General features: G+C 44.0%; 1 protein-coding gene across 1 annotated transcript; it reads left to right on the plus strand.

The window, feature by feature from the left end:
- Nucleotides 1-72: 72 nt before the first annotated feature.
- On the plus strand, nucleotides 73-13,578 carry TMEM127 (transmembrane protein 127). The gene is made up of 3 exons (XM_034761673.1): nucleotides 73-763; nucleotides 11,109-11,273; nucleotides 12,399-13,578. Exons 1-3 carry the CDS (start codon nucleotides 520-522, stop codon nucleotides 12,704-12,706), a joined length of 717 nt encoding a protein of 238 aa, XP_034617564.1. The 5' UTR covers nucleotides 73-519; the 3' UTR covers nucleotides 12,707-13,578.
- Nucleotides 13,579-15,412: the final 1,834 nt, after the last annotated feature.

Genomic DNA, 15,412 nt, shown 5'->3' on the forward strand with positions numbered 1-15,412 from the left:
TGACTTGAGGGGGAGACGAGACCGACCCCGCTGCGCCCCCCCCCCCCCGCACCGGGGCCCCCCCCCCTGCGCCCCTCCCCCATCGCACAGGACCCCCCGCCCGGCTCGGACCCCGCTGCGCCCCCCCCAACAGGGACTTCCGGGGGCCAGCTTAGATCCTGCTGCTCCCCTCCCCCCCAATAGGGAGCCTGTCAGCTGCTGAGAGCTTCCCCCACCTGCAGCACCCACCAGGTATTCACTTGGGCCCCTGGGTGCCCACTCTGCTTCCAGAAGGTGCTTCCTGTGTTCCCTTCTTCCTAAGTGCCTAGAGGGGACCTGGGGTGCTGTGCCCCTCTGGCATCCCTCTTGGGTGCTGGGATTTCCTCACCAAGCTTGTCCTCCCGCGTGACACGCATAGGGGTTGTCCTGGTTGGCATTCGCGCCCTGCTTGGGACCTAGAGCAGCACAGTCCACGGGAGGTTGCACTGAGCTAGTTTGTGCCCCTCGGTACTGGATCCATCGCAGGGAGAGGATTCTGGCATGTACACCCCAGGTGGCTCTGGGTTGCCTGGAGGGCGCAGGCGGAGAGGCCAGAGTGGAGGTGCCCTGCCAAAGCAGCCAGAGAGGAGCCTGGCTTCTGCGCTGCCCGGCGCCCTGTCTATCACAGCCCTGTGCACTGCGCTGGCGGAGCCTGCCTGGCTACGGATTCACGGGGGGACCTGTTCCCGTCAGGAGCTGGGTGTAGCTGATGTACTTGGCTACGTTGATCCAGAATTGCTTAGAGGTGAGAATGGGTTATTTTCTGTTCCTCCTGGGATCGGATGTGGGGGAGTATGTGGTTGGGAATGGCCCAGATCCAGTAAGCAGGAGCAAGCCTTGGTGCCATATACTGTACATTTAAAGGGTTTGTCAATCCCCATACTGTCTCTATTACATATTTGTACAGTGACGGCTGACATGGCTTTCCCAAATCATCATCTTTATTATGACTGACTTCATTTCCTGTCTGCTCTGCTCAAAGAACTGAACAGCTTGAGCCTTGCTTTCAGACTTTGCTCTTGAGGCAGAATTCTGCACGTTGAGCTATATGGCGGGTGTCCCAGCTCTGATATTCTGTTCTCTGCACAACTGCCTGTGGCATCAATGGCAGTTCTATTCACGTAGAGGGAGAGGTTGTTTTAAACTCTGTGCTGGGCAGAATTTTGCTCTATGTTGGCCTATAGCCAGTTGTTGAGTGAGCAGCAAGATGTTTGCTTGCACTGTAACTGGGAACTACATGTTATTATTTTGATAAGACATGTGCTACTTCACCCCATCTTTTTAGTGACTCTCGTTCAATGTGTTCCATTAGAAATTAAACGGAGCTTTTCGGGGCAGAGCCAGGATTTCATTCATGGTCCCTTTGGAAGTCAATAGGAATTTTGCCATTGACTTAATGCGGTCAGGATTCTGTATTTTAGTCTATATAGATATTTAGAAAAGAGGTGACTAAGGAGGGATATGATAGAAGTCTATAAAATCATGACTGGTGTAGAGACAGTGAATAGAGAAGTGTTATTTACCCCCTTCCCATACCACGAGGGCTATGGGTCACCCAATAAAATTAATAGGCAGCAGTTTTTAAACAAACAAAAGGAAATATTTCTTCACACAATTCCCAGTCAACCTGTGGAACTTGTTGCCATGGGAGGTTGTAAAGGTTAAAAATATAACTAAATTAAAAAAAAATTAAATAAGTTAATGGCAAATAGGTCCATTAATGGCAAATAGGTCCATCAATGGCTATTAGCCAACATGGTTAGGGACGCAACCCATGCTCCAGGTGTCCCTAAATCTCAAAGTGCCGGAAGCTGGAATTGGATGACAGGGGATGGGTCATTCAAAATTGCCCTGTTCTGTTCACTTCCTCAGAAGCATCTGGTACTGGCCACTGTCAGAGACAGGATACTAGGCCTTGATCTCGACTCAGTATGGCCGTTCTCATGTTCTTCTGCCACAATCATCATCCTAGTATCTGAGCACCTTCCAGTAGTGCATTAAACAACATAACTGACATCTGTCACATACTGTTCCCAGGGGGAGAAGCATGTGCAGTCAAATTTCTTGCTTTGGTAGGGCTTTTAAATTTACACATTGCTCTGTATTCATGCTAGAGAAAGGAAGTAAAAGAAATGCATCAAGGTGCATTGGGAATTGGAAATACTTGGAGAGGAAGGTGGTGAGGTTTGCAGTGGTCTTTAGTTCCTGGGGGAGTTCATTCCACAGGATTTCACCCCAGGTCTTTGCGGATTTCTTTACAGTGTTCTGAGAGCTGTGTAAAGAACATCATTGGAAATTTGCACTAGGTTAAAGACAACACAGTATATGACTTACATTTTATAAAAAACAGTTGCTTCAGTTTCTTTATTAGCAAAAGTAGAGGTGGTGAAAAAATGGGGGAGAAAAATTGGCAAAAACTTCAAATTAAAAATAAAAAAATAGTAACTTTCATTCCATGTTTTTAAAAGGAACAATTTTTTCACATTGAATTTTTTTTCATGAACATTTGTATATTTTATTTACAACAAAATTGTTTTTTGGGTTTCTGTCTCTCCCCTCATTTCGCCCCTTTCCATGCTTACCCGAGGAGGCTGTGAATTCCTGTCATTGGAGAATTTAAAAAAACAGGTTACTCAAACACCTTCAGAGGCAGTCTAGGTGTATTTAATATAGTCCCAGCACAGGAGGTGGGGCTAGATGACCTCCTGAGGTCCCTTCCAGCCATACATTTCTGACATTCTAAAACATTCAGCTTCATAAATGTGGATCCACATTATAAACTTTTTAACATTATTTGAACCCTCTGCTAAGGGTTCTGAATTTCTACAAAGTGTATGCCTCAGTGGGTTGGTAAAGGGTCACCAATGGGTCAGTTCAATATTGTTTACTGCCTACCTCATAGCTACTTAATCATCTGTGAGAAATTAATCAATATTTCTCTAACTAGATCCTAGTGGACAAGTGTCTGTAGCACAAATGCCTCCCTTGTTGTCAGTCTTAACTGAGAGACCAAGGTCTGAATGGTCCATGGAGTCCCTCTAAGACAGGGGTCGGCAACCTTTCAGAAGTGGTGTGCCGAGTCTTCATTTATTCGCTCTAATTTAAGGTTTTGCGTGCCAGTAATACAGTTTAACATTTTTAGAAGGTCTCTTTCTATAAGTCTATAATATATAACTAAACTATTGTTGTATGTAAAGTAAACAAGGTTTTTAAAATGTTTAAGAAACTTAATTTAAAATTAAATTAAAATGCAGAGCCCCCTGGACTGGTGGCAAGGATCCGGGCATTGTGAGTGCCACTGAAAATCAGCTCGCGTGCCGCCGGTTGCCTATCCCTGCTCTAAGACAAACACTTTGATGTTGGAAGTTTGCCTTGTCTCTCTGTGTTCTGCATCTGCTTTGGAGATAAATAGAAATCTTCATTTTCAGGTCTGTCAGTTCAGCATCTTTCAACTAGCATAAATTCCTTTTAAATAAAAATCAGTCTGAAAAGCACCACTTCATATCCTTATCCATATCACATCCTTAGGATCAGCTTTGTTCTTGGCACTGGCTGTGGAAGCGGAAGGGGATGTTCTTGAGAAGGCAAGAAATACAGAAACTTTGGTGTAGTTGAGTTTTTCCTTTAATTTCCTGTTTTAATCAAGTTGCTGTCAGATGTGGTTGAGAAGTTATTCATATTAATGTGTGATTGTGTCATGTTTAGAGCTAAATCTCTTTCCTCTATCGTATATCCGTTACGTCTTGCTGCATGTTTCTGCAGATTGTTTCAAAGAGATTAAATTCCAGACAACAGGTTAGAGCAACCCCTTTAACTTGAAATATTAAGTCACTTGGAGTCTTTGACGCCAGTATTTTGCCTGTTCCTTATTTTAAAGACTAGCATCCCATGTGTGAGTGTCAGTCAGTGGTTAATTTTGGAGTTGAGGCTGATCCAGCCAACCCCAAAATCCAGATCCTAATGTTGTTGCTGAGGGCTTGTTTACATGGTGTGTTAGTGTGCACCAGTGGGATGTAACTTCTGGTCCACACTAGCATATCACGTACTAACTGGCTCGTGTGGACCTTGCTGGCGCACACTGACAGTTCCCTAGTGCACATTGACGTGGTACTGTTTGAAATAGAACTACTGTACATTAACACACACTAGGGAATTTTTAGTGCACGTCAGCAGGATCCACATGGGCCAGCTAGTGCGTGACACACACTGGTGCAAATTAGAATTCACACCCCACTGGTGTGTGCTAACGCACTGTGTAAATAAGCCCTTAGGACTCACCACTAGTCAATTAGCTCTTAAGCGGCAGCACCAAGGTGAGAAGGGTACTCTGACGAGCTGGCCAGCAAGTGCAGGCTTCCAAATATGGATTTGTCCTTTCCTTGCAGACCCTCCTCTCAGTGTAGTGATCCAGTGTCAGCCAGGCCACAACTGCAAATGTGTTGCTAATAATGAAAAACTTGCTTTTTGAGATGCCTAAAGTGGGGGGAACCTACATGTCTGTTGTAAAACCATGTAATTAGTGCTAGGACTGACCTTCATAACAGAGAAATCAGAGCTGCCGTTGCCTGGTATGTGTCATTCTTTTGGGTAGAGGAACCATAAAGTGTGCTACGCAGATTTCTGAGCATCTAAAGGAGTGAGTTTTATTCAAGTACGGCACTGATTCCATTGCTTAACAATGACTTCCCCCTCCTTTTTGGAATCTTATTTGGTTAAATGTTGAGGTTCACCTTTAAAGAGTTCATCCATGACTTATTTAAGAGCCACCTTTTCCTTTGTATAAACTGGCTCGCTGTGCTCCAATAGCAGCCGTATGGATAGCATGCCTGTAGTTGGGAGGACAGCTGACCTTCTAAGCTCTGGGTTTTGCTTCATGACCAGCTGCTAGGCAATTCAAAAGTGCAACAACTTCCTCACTCTGTCAAAGGCTGACATCACCTCTGTAAGGCTCACAATTCCAGCGGGCCCAAGTGGCAAATGCTTTGAGGTTGCTTTGACTCCTATGTGATAACACAGCACCTACTGCCGTTTGTTTGGCCACTGTGCTAATTCAAGTGATTGGTTTTTAAAATCACGGCTTTAAAATTCCCCTGGCCTAGATGACATCACTTCATAAAGCCCTGGGCTGCTTCTTGGCAGGGAGGAGGTGTTTTAGGAGTTCTGAAAGTGCTTCACAGTTACTAAGCTACAGTATGAGAACCTGGCAGACCTTTTACAATATCACTCTATTGGGGGACTTAGGAGATGACTGTAAAACTGTGCACAGGTGAGATGTGGAAGCACAGAGAGAACATCAAAGAAATTTGCTCATGGTGCATTCATTCCTGAGATCACAGGCACACGAACCCCCTGGTGTCCAGCAACCGAGTGCTGTGTACATTTGCTTTATGATGAGCTGAAGAGAAAAGTTAGGTTAAACATGGAAAGGAAGAGTATTGAGTTTCTGATTTTTAGCAGCTGCAGCTCTGTGTCCTGCATCCAATCCTTTGTTTTTATTAGGGCTGTCGATTAATCGCGTGAGTTAACTGCAATTAACTCAAAAAAATTAACTGTGATTAAAAAAATTAATCACGATTAATCGCAGTTTTAATCGCACTGTTAAACAATAGAATACCAATTGAAATGTATTAAATATTTTGGATGTTTTTCTACATTTTCATATATATTATATTCTGTGTTGTAATTGAAATCAAAGTGTATATTATTTTTTATTACAAATATTTGCACTGTAAAAATGAAAAACAAAAGAAATGGTATTTTTCAATTCACCTCATACAAGTACTGTAGTACAATCTCTTTGTATTGAAGGTGCAACTTACAAATGTAGATTTTCATTGTTGTTACATAACTGCACTCAAAAACAAAACAATGTAAAACTTCAGAGCCTAAAAGTCCACTCAGTCCTACTTCTTGTTCAGCCAATCGCTCAGACAAACAAGTTTGTTTACCTTTGCAGGAGATAATGCTTCTTGCTTCTTGTTTACAATGTCACTTGAAAGTGAGAACAGGCATTCTCATGGCATTGTTGTAGCGGGTGTCGCAAGATATTTACCTGCCAGAGGTGCTAAAGAGTCATATGTCCCTTCATGCTTCAACCAGCATTCCAGGTGACATGCCCATGCTGATGACGCACGTTTAAAAAAAATAATGCGTTAATTAAATTTGTGACTGAACTCCTTGGAGGGGGAATTGCATGTCCCCTGCTCTGTTTTACCCGCATTCTGCCATATAGTTCATGTTACAGCAGTTTTAGATGATGACCCAGCACATGTTCATTTTAGAACACTTTCACTGGAGATTTCACAAAATGCAAAGAAGGTACCAGTGTGAGATTTCTAAAGGTAGCTACAGCACTCAACCCATGGTTTAAGAATCTGAAGTGCCTTCCAAAATTTGAGAGGGACGAGATGTGTAACATGCTTTCAGAAGTCTTAAAAGAACAACACTTCAATGTGGAAACTACAGAACCCAAACAACCAAAAAAGAAAATCAACCTTCTGCTAGTGGCATCTGACTCAGATAATGAAAATGAACATGTGTCAGTCCTCTCTGCTTTGGATTGTTATCAAGCAGAACCCGTCATCCGCATGGACGCATGTCACCTGGAATGGTGGTTGAAGCATGAAGGGACATATGAATCTTTAGCACCTCTGGCAGGTAAATATCTTGCGAGGCCGGCTACAACAATGCCATGTGAACACCTGTTCTCACTTTCAAGTGACATTGTAAACAAGAAGTGAGCAGCATTATCTCCTGCAAAGGTAAACAAACTTCTTTGTCTGAGTGATTGGCTGAACAAGAAATAGGACTGAGTGGACTTTGTTTTATTTTTGAATGCAGTTTTTTTGTACATAATTCTACATTTGTAAGTTCTCTTTTCATGATAAAGAGATTGCACTACATTACTCGTATTAGGTGAATTGAAAAATACTACTTATTTTGTTTTTTTACAGTGCAAATACTTGTAATCAAAAATAAATATAAAGTGAGCACTGGTACACTTTGTATTCTGTGTTGTAATTGAAATCAATATATTTGAAAATGTAGAAAACATCCAAAAATATTTAAATAAATGGTATTCTATTATTGTTTAATAGTGCAATTAATTGGGATTAATTTTTTTAATCGCTTGACAGCCCTAGATTTTATGTTTGAATCCTGCTGCTACAAACTTCAGCTTGAGAATTGTATCAACACAGTTAAAATCCTAATCAAATCATGCTGCCCAAGCTCTATCATTTTTGCCCTTTGGGACCCATCTTTACCTCACTCCTGTCATATTTATTCCACGTGCACGATATATTGTAAGCTACATGCATTATATCTACAGTAGAGCTTCAGCGTTATGAACACCAGAGTTACGAACTGACTGGTCAACCACACACCACCCTTGGAACCAGAAGTATGCAATCAGGCAGCAGCAGAGATTAAAAAAAAAAAGCAAATACCATACAATACAGTACTGTGTAAAACATAAACTACTAAAAAAAAGATTTGACATAATAAGGAAACTGTTCCTGTGTTTGTTTCATTTAAATTAAGATGGTTAAAAGTAGCATTTTTCTTCAGCATAGTAAAGTTTCAGAGCTGTATTAAGTCAATGTTCATTTGTAAACTTTTGAAAGAACAACCATAATATTTTGTTCAGTTACCAACAACCTCCATTTCCGAGGTGTTTGTAACACTGAGGTTCTACTGTATATGTTTGTGTTGTTCGTAACAAACTCTGCCCTTCTGGGATAATTTCCATCCTAGGATCTCAGTGATTTTGGGATGATTGGCATGATGCCCATTGTGCAGATGTGGAAACTAGAGCACAGTGAGACCAAGTGACACAGTAGTACTGGGAATAGAACCCAGGGACTCACAATTCAGGTAAATGTATAGGCCCAAGTTTTATAATAGGCCGTTGGAGAATTTACCCTGGTGTAGGTGATGTGACCGCTTGATGTCTGTGGATGGAATAATACTGTGCTCAATTTGGGGACTTCACTTGTTGAATATGTTTTTATGCAGATTTATGTTGCCATGGTGAAAGTAATATAAAACAGAAGTGACTTGCCTGTCGAGTGTCTAGTCAGCTGTGAAATTCTTGATGATATTTTCAACGTGAAAGAGACTAGACTGAAATAACTCATGTGCAAAGCCTTACATAGGGGCTCTGTGCTGTAAACAGCACCACTAACCTAGGAGGGGGGTTCCCCTGCTAAGAGAAATGAACAGCTGAGGTCAAGCAGCCCGCCGAAAGGCATCAGAAGCAGCTTGTGACTCTCAGTTACCAAGGCCATGATTAGAGCCAGGGGCCTGGAGGTGTGCTAGTGACTCACCGTGTGACCGTAGGCAGTCACATCCCTTGTGCCTCCCTCAGCCCTCAATAACTATAATACTGGGTAACACACACGACTGTTGAAAAGCAGCTGCTGTATGTGCACTGATCTTTTCTAAGGAAAATAAATACAAACCGTGCCTGAAGAAAGAGAACCTTGGTTCTAACTGACCTGTACTTAGTGGAGGATAAAATAATCTGCATAAAGTCTTCATAATACAGCTAGGTTAGTTTGTACAGTGTAGGCTGAAGTTACCCAATATCTGAATTTGACCCTACCACTGTAGCAAGGAGGTGAGAAATCCCACAATGGTCATTCCATATTAAATTGCATCCCTTCTAATTCATACAATACCATAGTTAGATCCACATGAGTGACCCCTTAGATCCACAAATAGCATCATTTGGTCTCAGCTTCTGGACCGCTGCTGTAACCATGCCCTTGTTAGCTGTGAGTCACAGGCTTTTCTGATGCCCTCTGACAGGATGTTTAACTTCACCTCAAGCGTTCACTTCCCCTCTGCAGGTGACTCTCCTAGTTTGATGGAGGTGGTGGTGTTTACAGGGGGTGTGAGTGAGAATCCAGTTCCGTGATCTGGGCCTTATTCTATGTAGTCTTTCACACAAGCCACATTAACACACCCCTGCCATGCTTGCCAACCTAACGTGGCAGTCCAATAACATCAAAGGGGGAGAGGAACTGTGAGATGGGCAAAGTTTGAAGAGTGAAAACTTGCAGTTGACGTTTGGAAGTGAGATAGAGAACATGGTGCATGGGAGAACTTCAGGAACCTGCAGCTCATGTAAAGTGGGAAGATCATGGTCCAGGATGGAGAGGAAGCTGGTGCTCGATGAAAGAAGAAAGGACAGAGAAAGAAAGAGAATATTCATGAGTTAGTTTGGAACAAGTCTCTGGAGGATTTAAAAATGTATGGGTTGTGTAACTGGGTCAGGTTTTTGTGCGCAGTGCATAGAAACCTACCCCACCCCACCCCAGGCATTTCATTCTCTGCATCATTAAAACCTTCTACAACAGGTTGCACTGTTTCAGCCGGCTGTCTTTTCCACATACCCAATTGCCTATTAGATTTAAAAATGTTATTAAAGCTAATGTTAAAATTATATAATACACAGGTTGAGAAAAGAGTGTCTGTACATCTGGGTAGAGTGCTTAGACTATCCACAAGTACAAAGTTTGTTTAAAAACTCATAAGATACATAATCAGCATTAACCCAAATATAGGTGAATAAATTTAACAGTGCAGTTTAGATATTAGCATCCAAGTATTTGGGTGCATCACTCATGAAAAGTTATACAGAGAGTTGGTTGTGGAAAGCACATATATTAATGAGAGAAGATTGTCCCTCAGTAATTGAGAATTTAGGATAGGTTATCCATTTAGAGGTGTCACGCAGCTCAGTTATGCTGAACACAATTGCTGCAGGCAATATATAAAAATTAATTTCAATTTTCAGACTGCTAACGTGGTTAACAGGTGATGCTTATGCAGTGTTAAATGACTGAAACCTTTTCACTTTGCTGGGGATGCTAGAAGAAGAGGGTTCATTGTCATCAACAAACAGGAGTAATTGCATCCAGCCTCTTATGTAAGCTGTTCTGTGTATTGTGCTTATCAGCATCTCTTAGCCGAAATACAAAATAAGCCACAGTGATCATTCTCTGCTACAACTAATGCTGCTGCTGCTGGACTAAAGGAGCTAACCCCCTCATCCCATCAAATCTTAATTGTCCTTCTCCTTGTCAGCCTCAGAGGCTGAGAATTGGCACCACCCTGGAGATGGAACTGCCTTACGCCATCACCATTCCATGTTGAGTATGGTGGTGGGTGGGCTTGGGGGAACTTGCCCAGTGCTTTCCTGGCTGTACCTAGTCTGTAGACAAAAAATGAATTTCGTTCTTGTGGGCTGCCAAACCAGCACATTTCAGCATCGTAAAACTCTCACGAAGGCAAGCTCACCAACACAAGTGACCATAGATCACTATTGGAATAGTTAAGAGCAAACCAGAGTTTACCCTTGAAGGAATGGCCACCTCTGGGCTGCAAGGTGACCTCCGTTTCTACAGCACTACTCATGCGTCCAGACACGTTAGCTGTGTTACCAGGAGGCTTTATTACTAAATCAGTTTAATTTGCAGCCTCTTTTGTTATTTCCTGTTGGCTCAGCTGACTTAGATTCTTGTCTGTGTTTCCTGAGTCGGTTTCATCAGCATAATAACTTCTAGTGAAATATTTGACTGATTTGGCTGACAGTTGCAGTGTATGCACTTTGGAATACTGAGGTAAATGCAACTGGCAATGTCCTAGTTTGCGCCTGTATCTCTTCTGTTTTGTCAGTTCCTTTCACTAGCTTTGGAAAAACATTGTGCATAATTACAAACTCTGGGGTGATAAGCACCTCTTGAGAGGCATTGAGTACCCACACCTCGGACTGAAGTAAATAGGAGTTCGATGTTATCTCGTTTGATAAGTGATCAGTCATGCCGCTTTGGCTGAGGGACAGAAGTCTGGTGTCTGGATAAAAAGTGTGAATATTTCCCCAAGTGAAGATGCCCCAGATAAAGGCCTGATAGCTGAAGGCTGATGCCTGTGCAGTCCCCTGCATGGATTCTGATGCATGTGGAAGGTTAAATGACTCGGTTCTGAAAAGCCCATCCCAGTGTCTGAATGAGCAGAGCAGCTCAAAATTCATCCTGAAACAGTGAGATTTTGAGGTTTGACACTTTGTATTCTCTCTCTCTCAGACTACTGCATGAATCCACAGACAGTCTTGTTGCTCCGGGTCATCGCTGCTTTCTGTTTCCTTGGAATAATCTGCAGCCTTTCAGCTTTCCTGCTGGATGTTTTCGGACCCAAGCATCCTGCGCTGAAGATTACTCGGCGCTATGCCTTTGCTCACATTCTCACAGGTAACTGCCAGGGCATTTGCACCTCAGTGAGGCTGGTTATGTGAGGTGGCATACGAGCATCATCAACTGCAGCGTGGGAAAGCTGAGTTGATATCTTACCTTGGGCCCTTGTACACCCTCAGCCAAATACACCTCAGAGCGTAGCAAACGGGAAATAGTATTGCTATCCAAAGGGGTTTTCCTTGTGTCCCTGATCCCTGCCCGGTCAACATTCTCAGCTGCAGAGTTCATGTGCCTTTATCTTCCCCTCTGCTGTCAGCACAGAGCATTGTCAAAGTCCTAGAGGTGTCAGTCTGTGCCCTTGGCTGCAGGACTCTTGCTCCACGTTGTGCAGCTGCAGCTTGAAAAGCAGGGGTTAAATCTGTCAGAAATAGAGGCCTAGGATGAAGTTTATATTTAATCTGTTAATGGGGATGAGCTGGTATATTTCATTTCCAGAGTGATCCCTTAGCACAGACAGAGTGAACCAAAATAACCATGGCACCCCTTCCCCCCAGGTCAGGGGAAGAACTGCCATTGATCTTAGTAGCAGCAGGGTTGTACTCTCCACCTACTGTGTGTCGCACAGGTGCCAGCTGTGCTGTCTGCACTGTGACCAGGGTTGTTATAAATCAGCCCTGGACATGTGCCAAAGGTGTGTAACTTGCATGAACCTTCAACTTCCCTTCCCATCTGCTGGCCCCCGTCTGTGAAAGATGAGTTTAGAGATTGAACACTCTGGCCCTGATTCCCAGGCATGTTCAGCTCATCCTTAAAGCCCACATTGCCCATGATTTCGCCCAACCTATTTTGGCTTTTATCACATCCATTTTCCCTCTTCTAGTTGACGAATCCTCCCACCATGCTATGCAGGTTATAGAAGTCAGGTTGAGGTTCCTCTGTGCATTACTGTGCAGAGACGTAGGGCTGGCCCTGAAAATCTGGCATTTCTGTTTACTTTGTGGTGGTCTCCCGGGGGGGGGGGGTCCTGTGCAGTTTCATTGATTTTTTTGTTGTTGTTGTTTTGGTTTGGGTTGTTTATTTGTTAGGCCAAAAAAAAAAAAAAAGTAATTCACTTCCTGCTTGGTCACTTACTTCTCTCTCTCTCTCTCTCTCTTGCATATCCTCCACTGCTGCTGGTCTCAGTTTTGCAATGTGCCACTGTGATTGGATTCTGTTACTGGGCCTCGGAGCTGATTCTTGCGCAGCAGCAGCAGCACAAAAAATACCATGGATCTCAAGTCTACGTCACCTTTGCTGTCAGCTTTTACCTAGTGGCGGGAGCTGGCGGAGCCTCCATCCTCGCTACTGCTGCCAACCTGCTGCGCCACTACCCAACTGAGGAGGAGGAGCAGGCACTGGAGCTCCTGTCCGAGATGGAGGAGAATGAACCTTACCCAGCGGAGTACGAAGTGATCAACCAATTCCAGCCGCCTCCTGCTTATACGCCATAATGCTGCTTTCTCCCAGCCCCCCAAAACTAACTGCCCACCTCTTTTTGGGAATGCACTCCCTTGCCCATGGAGGCCACTCAACAGTGCCTCACTTCCCAGGCACCTTGCTCACTCTTATGCTCTTCTACCCACAAGGGAGAGGACTTGCTTTAGAGAGTCAAATGACCAGCGGTTTCTTCTTACAGAGCCCCCCAAAACCTCCTTGTTTTATGGACTTTGTTTTGTGATTTTTATCTCCCACTCCCATGCACTGTATGTACCTGGCAGTGCTGAAATACTCCCTGACCAAGGTGATTTCAGCAGCTCTCAACTTCCTGTGTAATCTCAGAGACTCGTACTGTGCTGCCCCAATACTCCCACTCACCCACGTACTCACCAGCATGGTGCAGGAAATCACACCTGTCTCTGACATGCATGTGCATACCTGGAGGAGGGGTGTGTGTGGTTGGGGGCAGGGGGGTTCCATAATCTTGCATTGTGATATTCAAGATATCATTCACACTGGCCCGTATACCTACATGGAGGTGAAAGTCACACAGGTACACACACCTGCATTAGAGGTGAATTCTACAGTCTTCTGCTGTTGTCCATGCAAACTCAGTCAAGCCTCTGTAGAGGTGTAACTTAGTGATAAGCACACCCTGGAGAGGTGTGCTCCATAGGAGCACCGTGTCACCTATATATAGGTGAAACTCCCGCCACTATGAACTAGTGTGTAGAGGAGAAATTCCTTTATATCGGTAGCATACTAGGTGAAAGGTCTAGCAAATCTGCCACCGCTGCTTTTTCCACTTCCACACTCTGATTCATGCTATTGACACAAGCATTTTGCACTTTATTCTCCGAGCTCACGGCCTTCCTTTTTTCCCCCCGCCCCCGGCCCCCCCCCCCCCCCCCCCCCCCAAGTTTTCTGGGGAACTGTGGAACTTGCTAGGACTAGCTGCTGTGTACCGCAACCATTAAGCGGCCCTCAGATAAGTTTGCAAATATTAGGCCAGAGGTCGGTGAAAGATGGAGCCTCCCTTTTTTAAAAAAAAAAAAAAAAGCTGTGCTAATTTCAACTGTGGTACAGAGGGAGCTGTCAGTCCCTGATCAGGTCCAGCTCCCGTGGCTACCGCAGCACAGTACCAGCAGGTGGATCTATGACAGCTTTTAGTCTGTTTGGTGTTTTAAAAAAAACAATCTGCTGTACAGTGACAACTACTGAAAACCTGTTCCGTGGTCTCCACCAAGATACACAGTTGGCTAGAGATTGTATGCAAATTCTGTCTTCACCCAGACTTGCTCTGGTTTTATAGCATTTTGTCCCCTTTTCTTTTAATCTAGATATTTTTCTCTCCTTTTTGCCCTTTACAAAAACCATTCTCCCAGCTGAAAAGGGCAGGCTGTGACCAATCAGCATCTTCGTCGAACAGCTCCAGGAAGCACTGTAGAGCTGCTCATGGTGCTTTATTTCCATAAGGAGCATGGACTGGGCTCCCTTCTCCCTACACATGTAGTAGTGCAGTGTGCTAGCGCCAGGCCTGCTGAGAAGGAGCCAGTAACACGCATCCACATACTTGCACTGTGCCAGCCATCATCACAATTGTAGGGACAGCATATAACACTGAAAGGGGAAACAGTTAACCACTGACTTCTCCATGGAGGGGATTGTTTTTAAAGAGGTTTTAGAAAGTGGCCTGCATGTCACTGAAATGCTGAGTTCTGTGTGGGATTTGGTCATGTCCTTCAAATGGAATAATGAGGCTTGGGAAGGAAGGTTATGTCTCTCTAGTGCTGGCTTGGAACTGATGATGCAGTGGCTTGTCTGAGTCACTTTAGTACAGGCCTACTGCAGCTTGTAATTCGTATGCAGTTCCTAATGGATCCCCCTCTCTTTCTCTTTGAATGTATATCTGATATCGCAGTGTTACCAGCAATTTTGTTGAGCTCATTCCTTTCTCTCCCATATTTGCGACACTGTTGGCAACACAAAAGAGTAATCCAACATCCAGACCTCAGTTGCAAACCTGGAGTCTTCTCCTAGGAGAATGTAAGACATTCCACCCCTGGCGCCCCCTGCTTAGGGGAAAGCAGCCATAGCTTGTAAATTGATTCTGGAAAGTTATCAAGGAATCTTCTCCACTAAAAGGCTTGGAGCAGAAAGAGGAACAAATAGATAAGGCTTCTGATAAAGGTCTTTTAGAGTTTAGAAGGAACTTGGGTGGCAAAGAGGCTGCCAGTGGTAATGGTAATGGGGTCTTCTCCAGCAGGCAACCAAATGTCTCAGCTTCGCTCTTCCCTTCCGCTTCAATGGAATAGTCAGCTTAATGCCAACTGTTATACATGCAGGCAAAGAGTGTATTAGTGAGACCCCTAGACTGTCTCCTGATGGCTGATATGGTCTTACCATTACTTGGCATCGCTGTTCCTGCTCTGATATTGAACTACATCCCATTTATGTACTGGACTCCACAGTGACCTCTGTGTCTGGTTTGGGTGGGAAATGTTCTGTGTTTCCCCCTACTGCTGTGAGAGAGGGAGAGTGTGTGTTGGACTGAAAATACTCTATGCATAAAAAAATTTTATTTCTGTAAAAATACTTTAATTATCCCCAACTAATAATTGATTCTTGGAGCTCGAGGAAATCTACATGAAATCTGGGGAAAACCTCATTCCTAGCCACTCCACGCAGCTTTCTTTTCCTCCTCAAGACCTGGGAAGGGA

The sequence above is a fragment of the Trachemys scripta genome, chromosome 2 (assembly GCF_013100865.1).
Source record: "Trachemys scripta elegans isolate TJP31775 chromosome 2, CAS_Tse_1.0, whole genome shotgun sequence".
Lineage (NCBI taxonomy): Eukaryota > Metazoa > Chordata > Testudines > Emydidae > Trachemys > Trachemys scripta.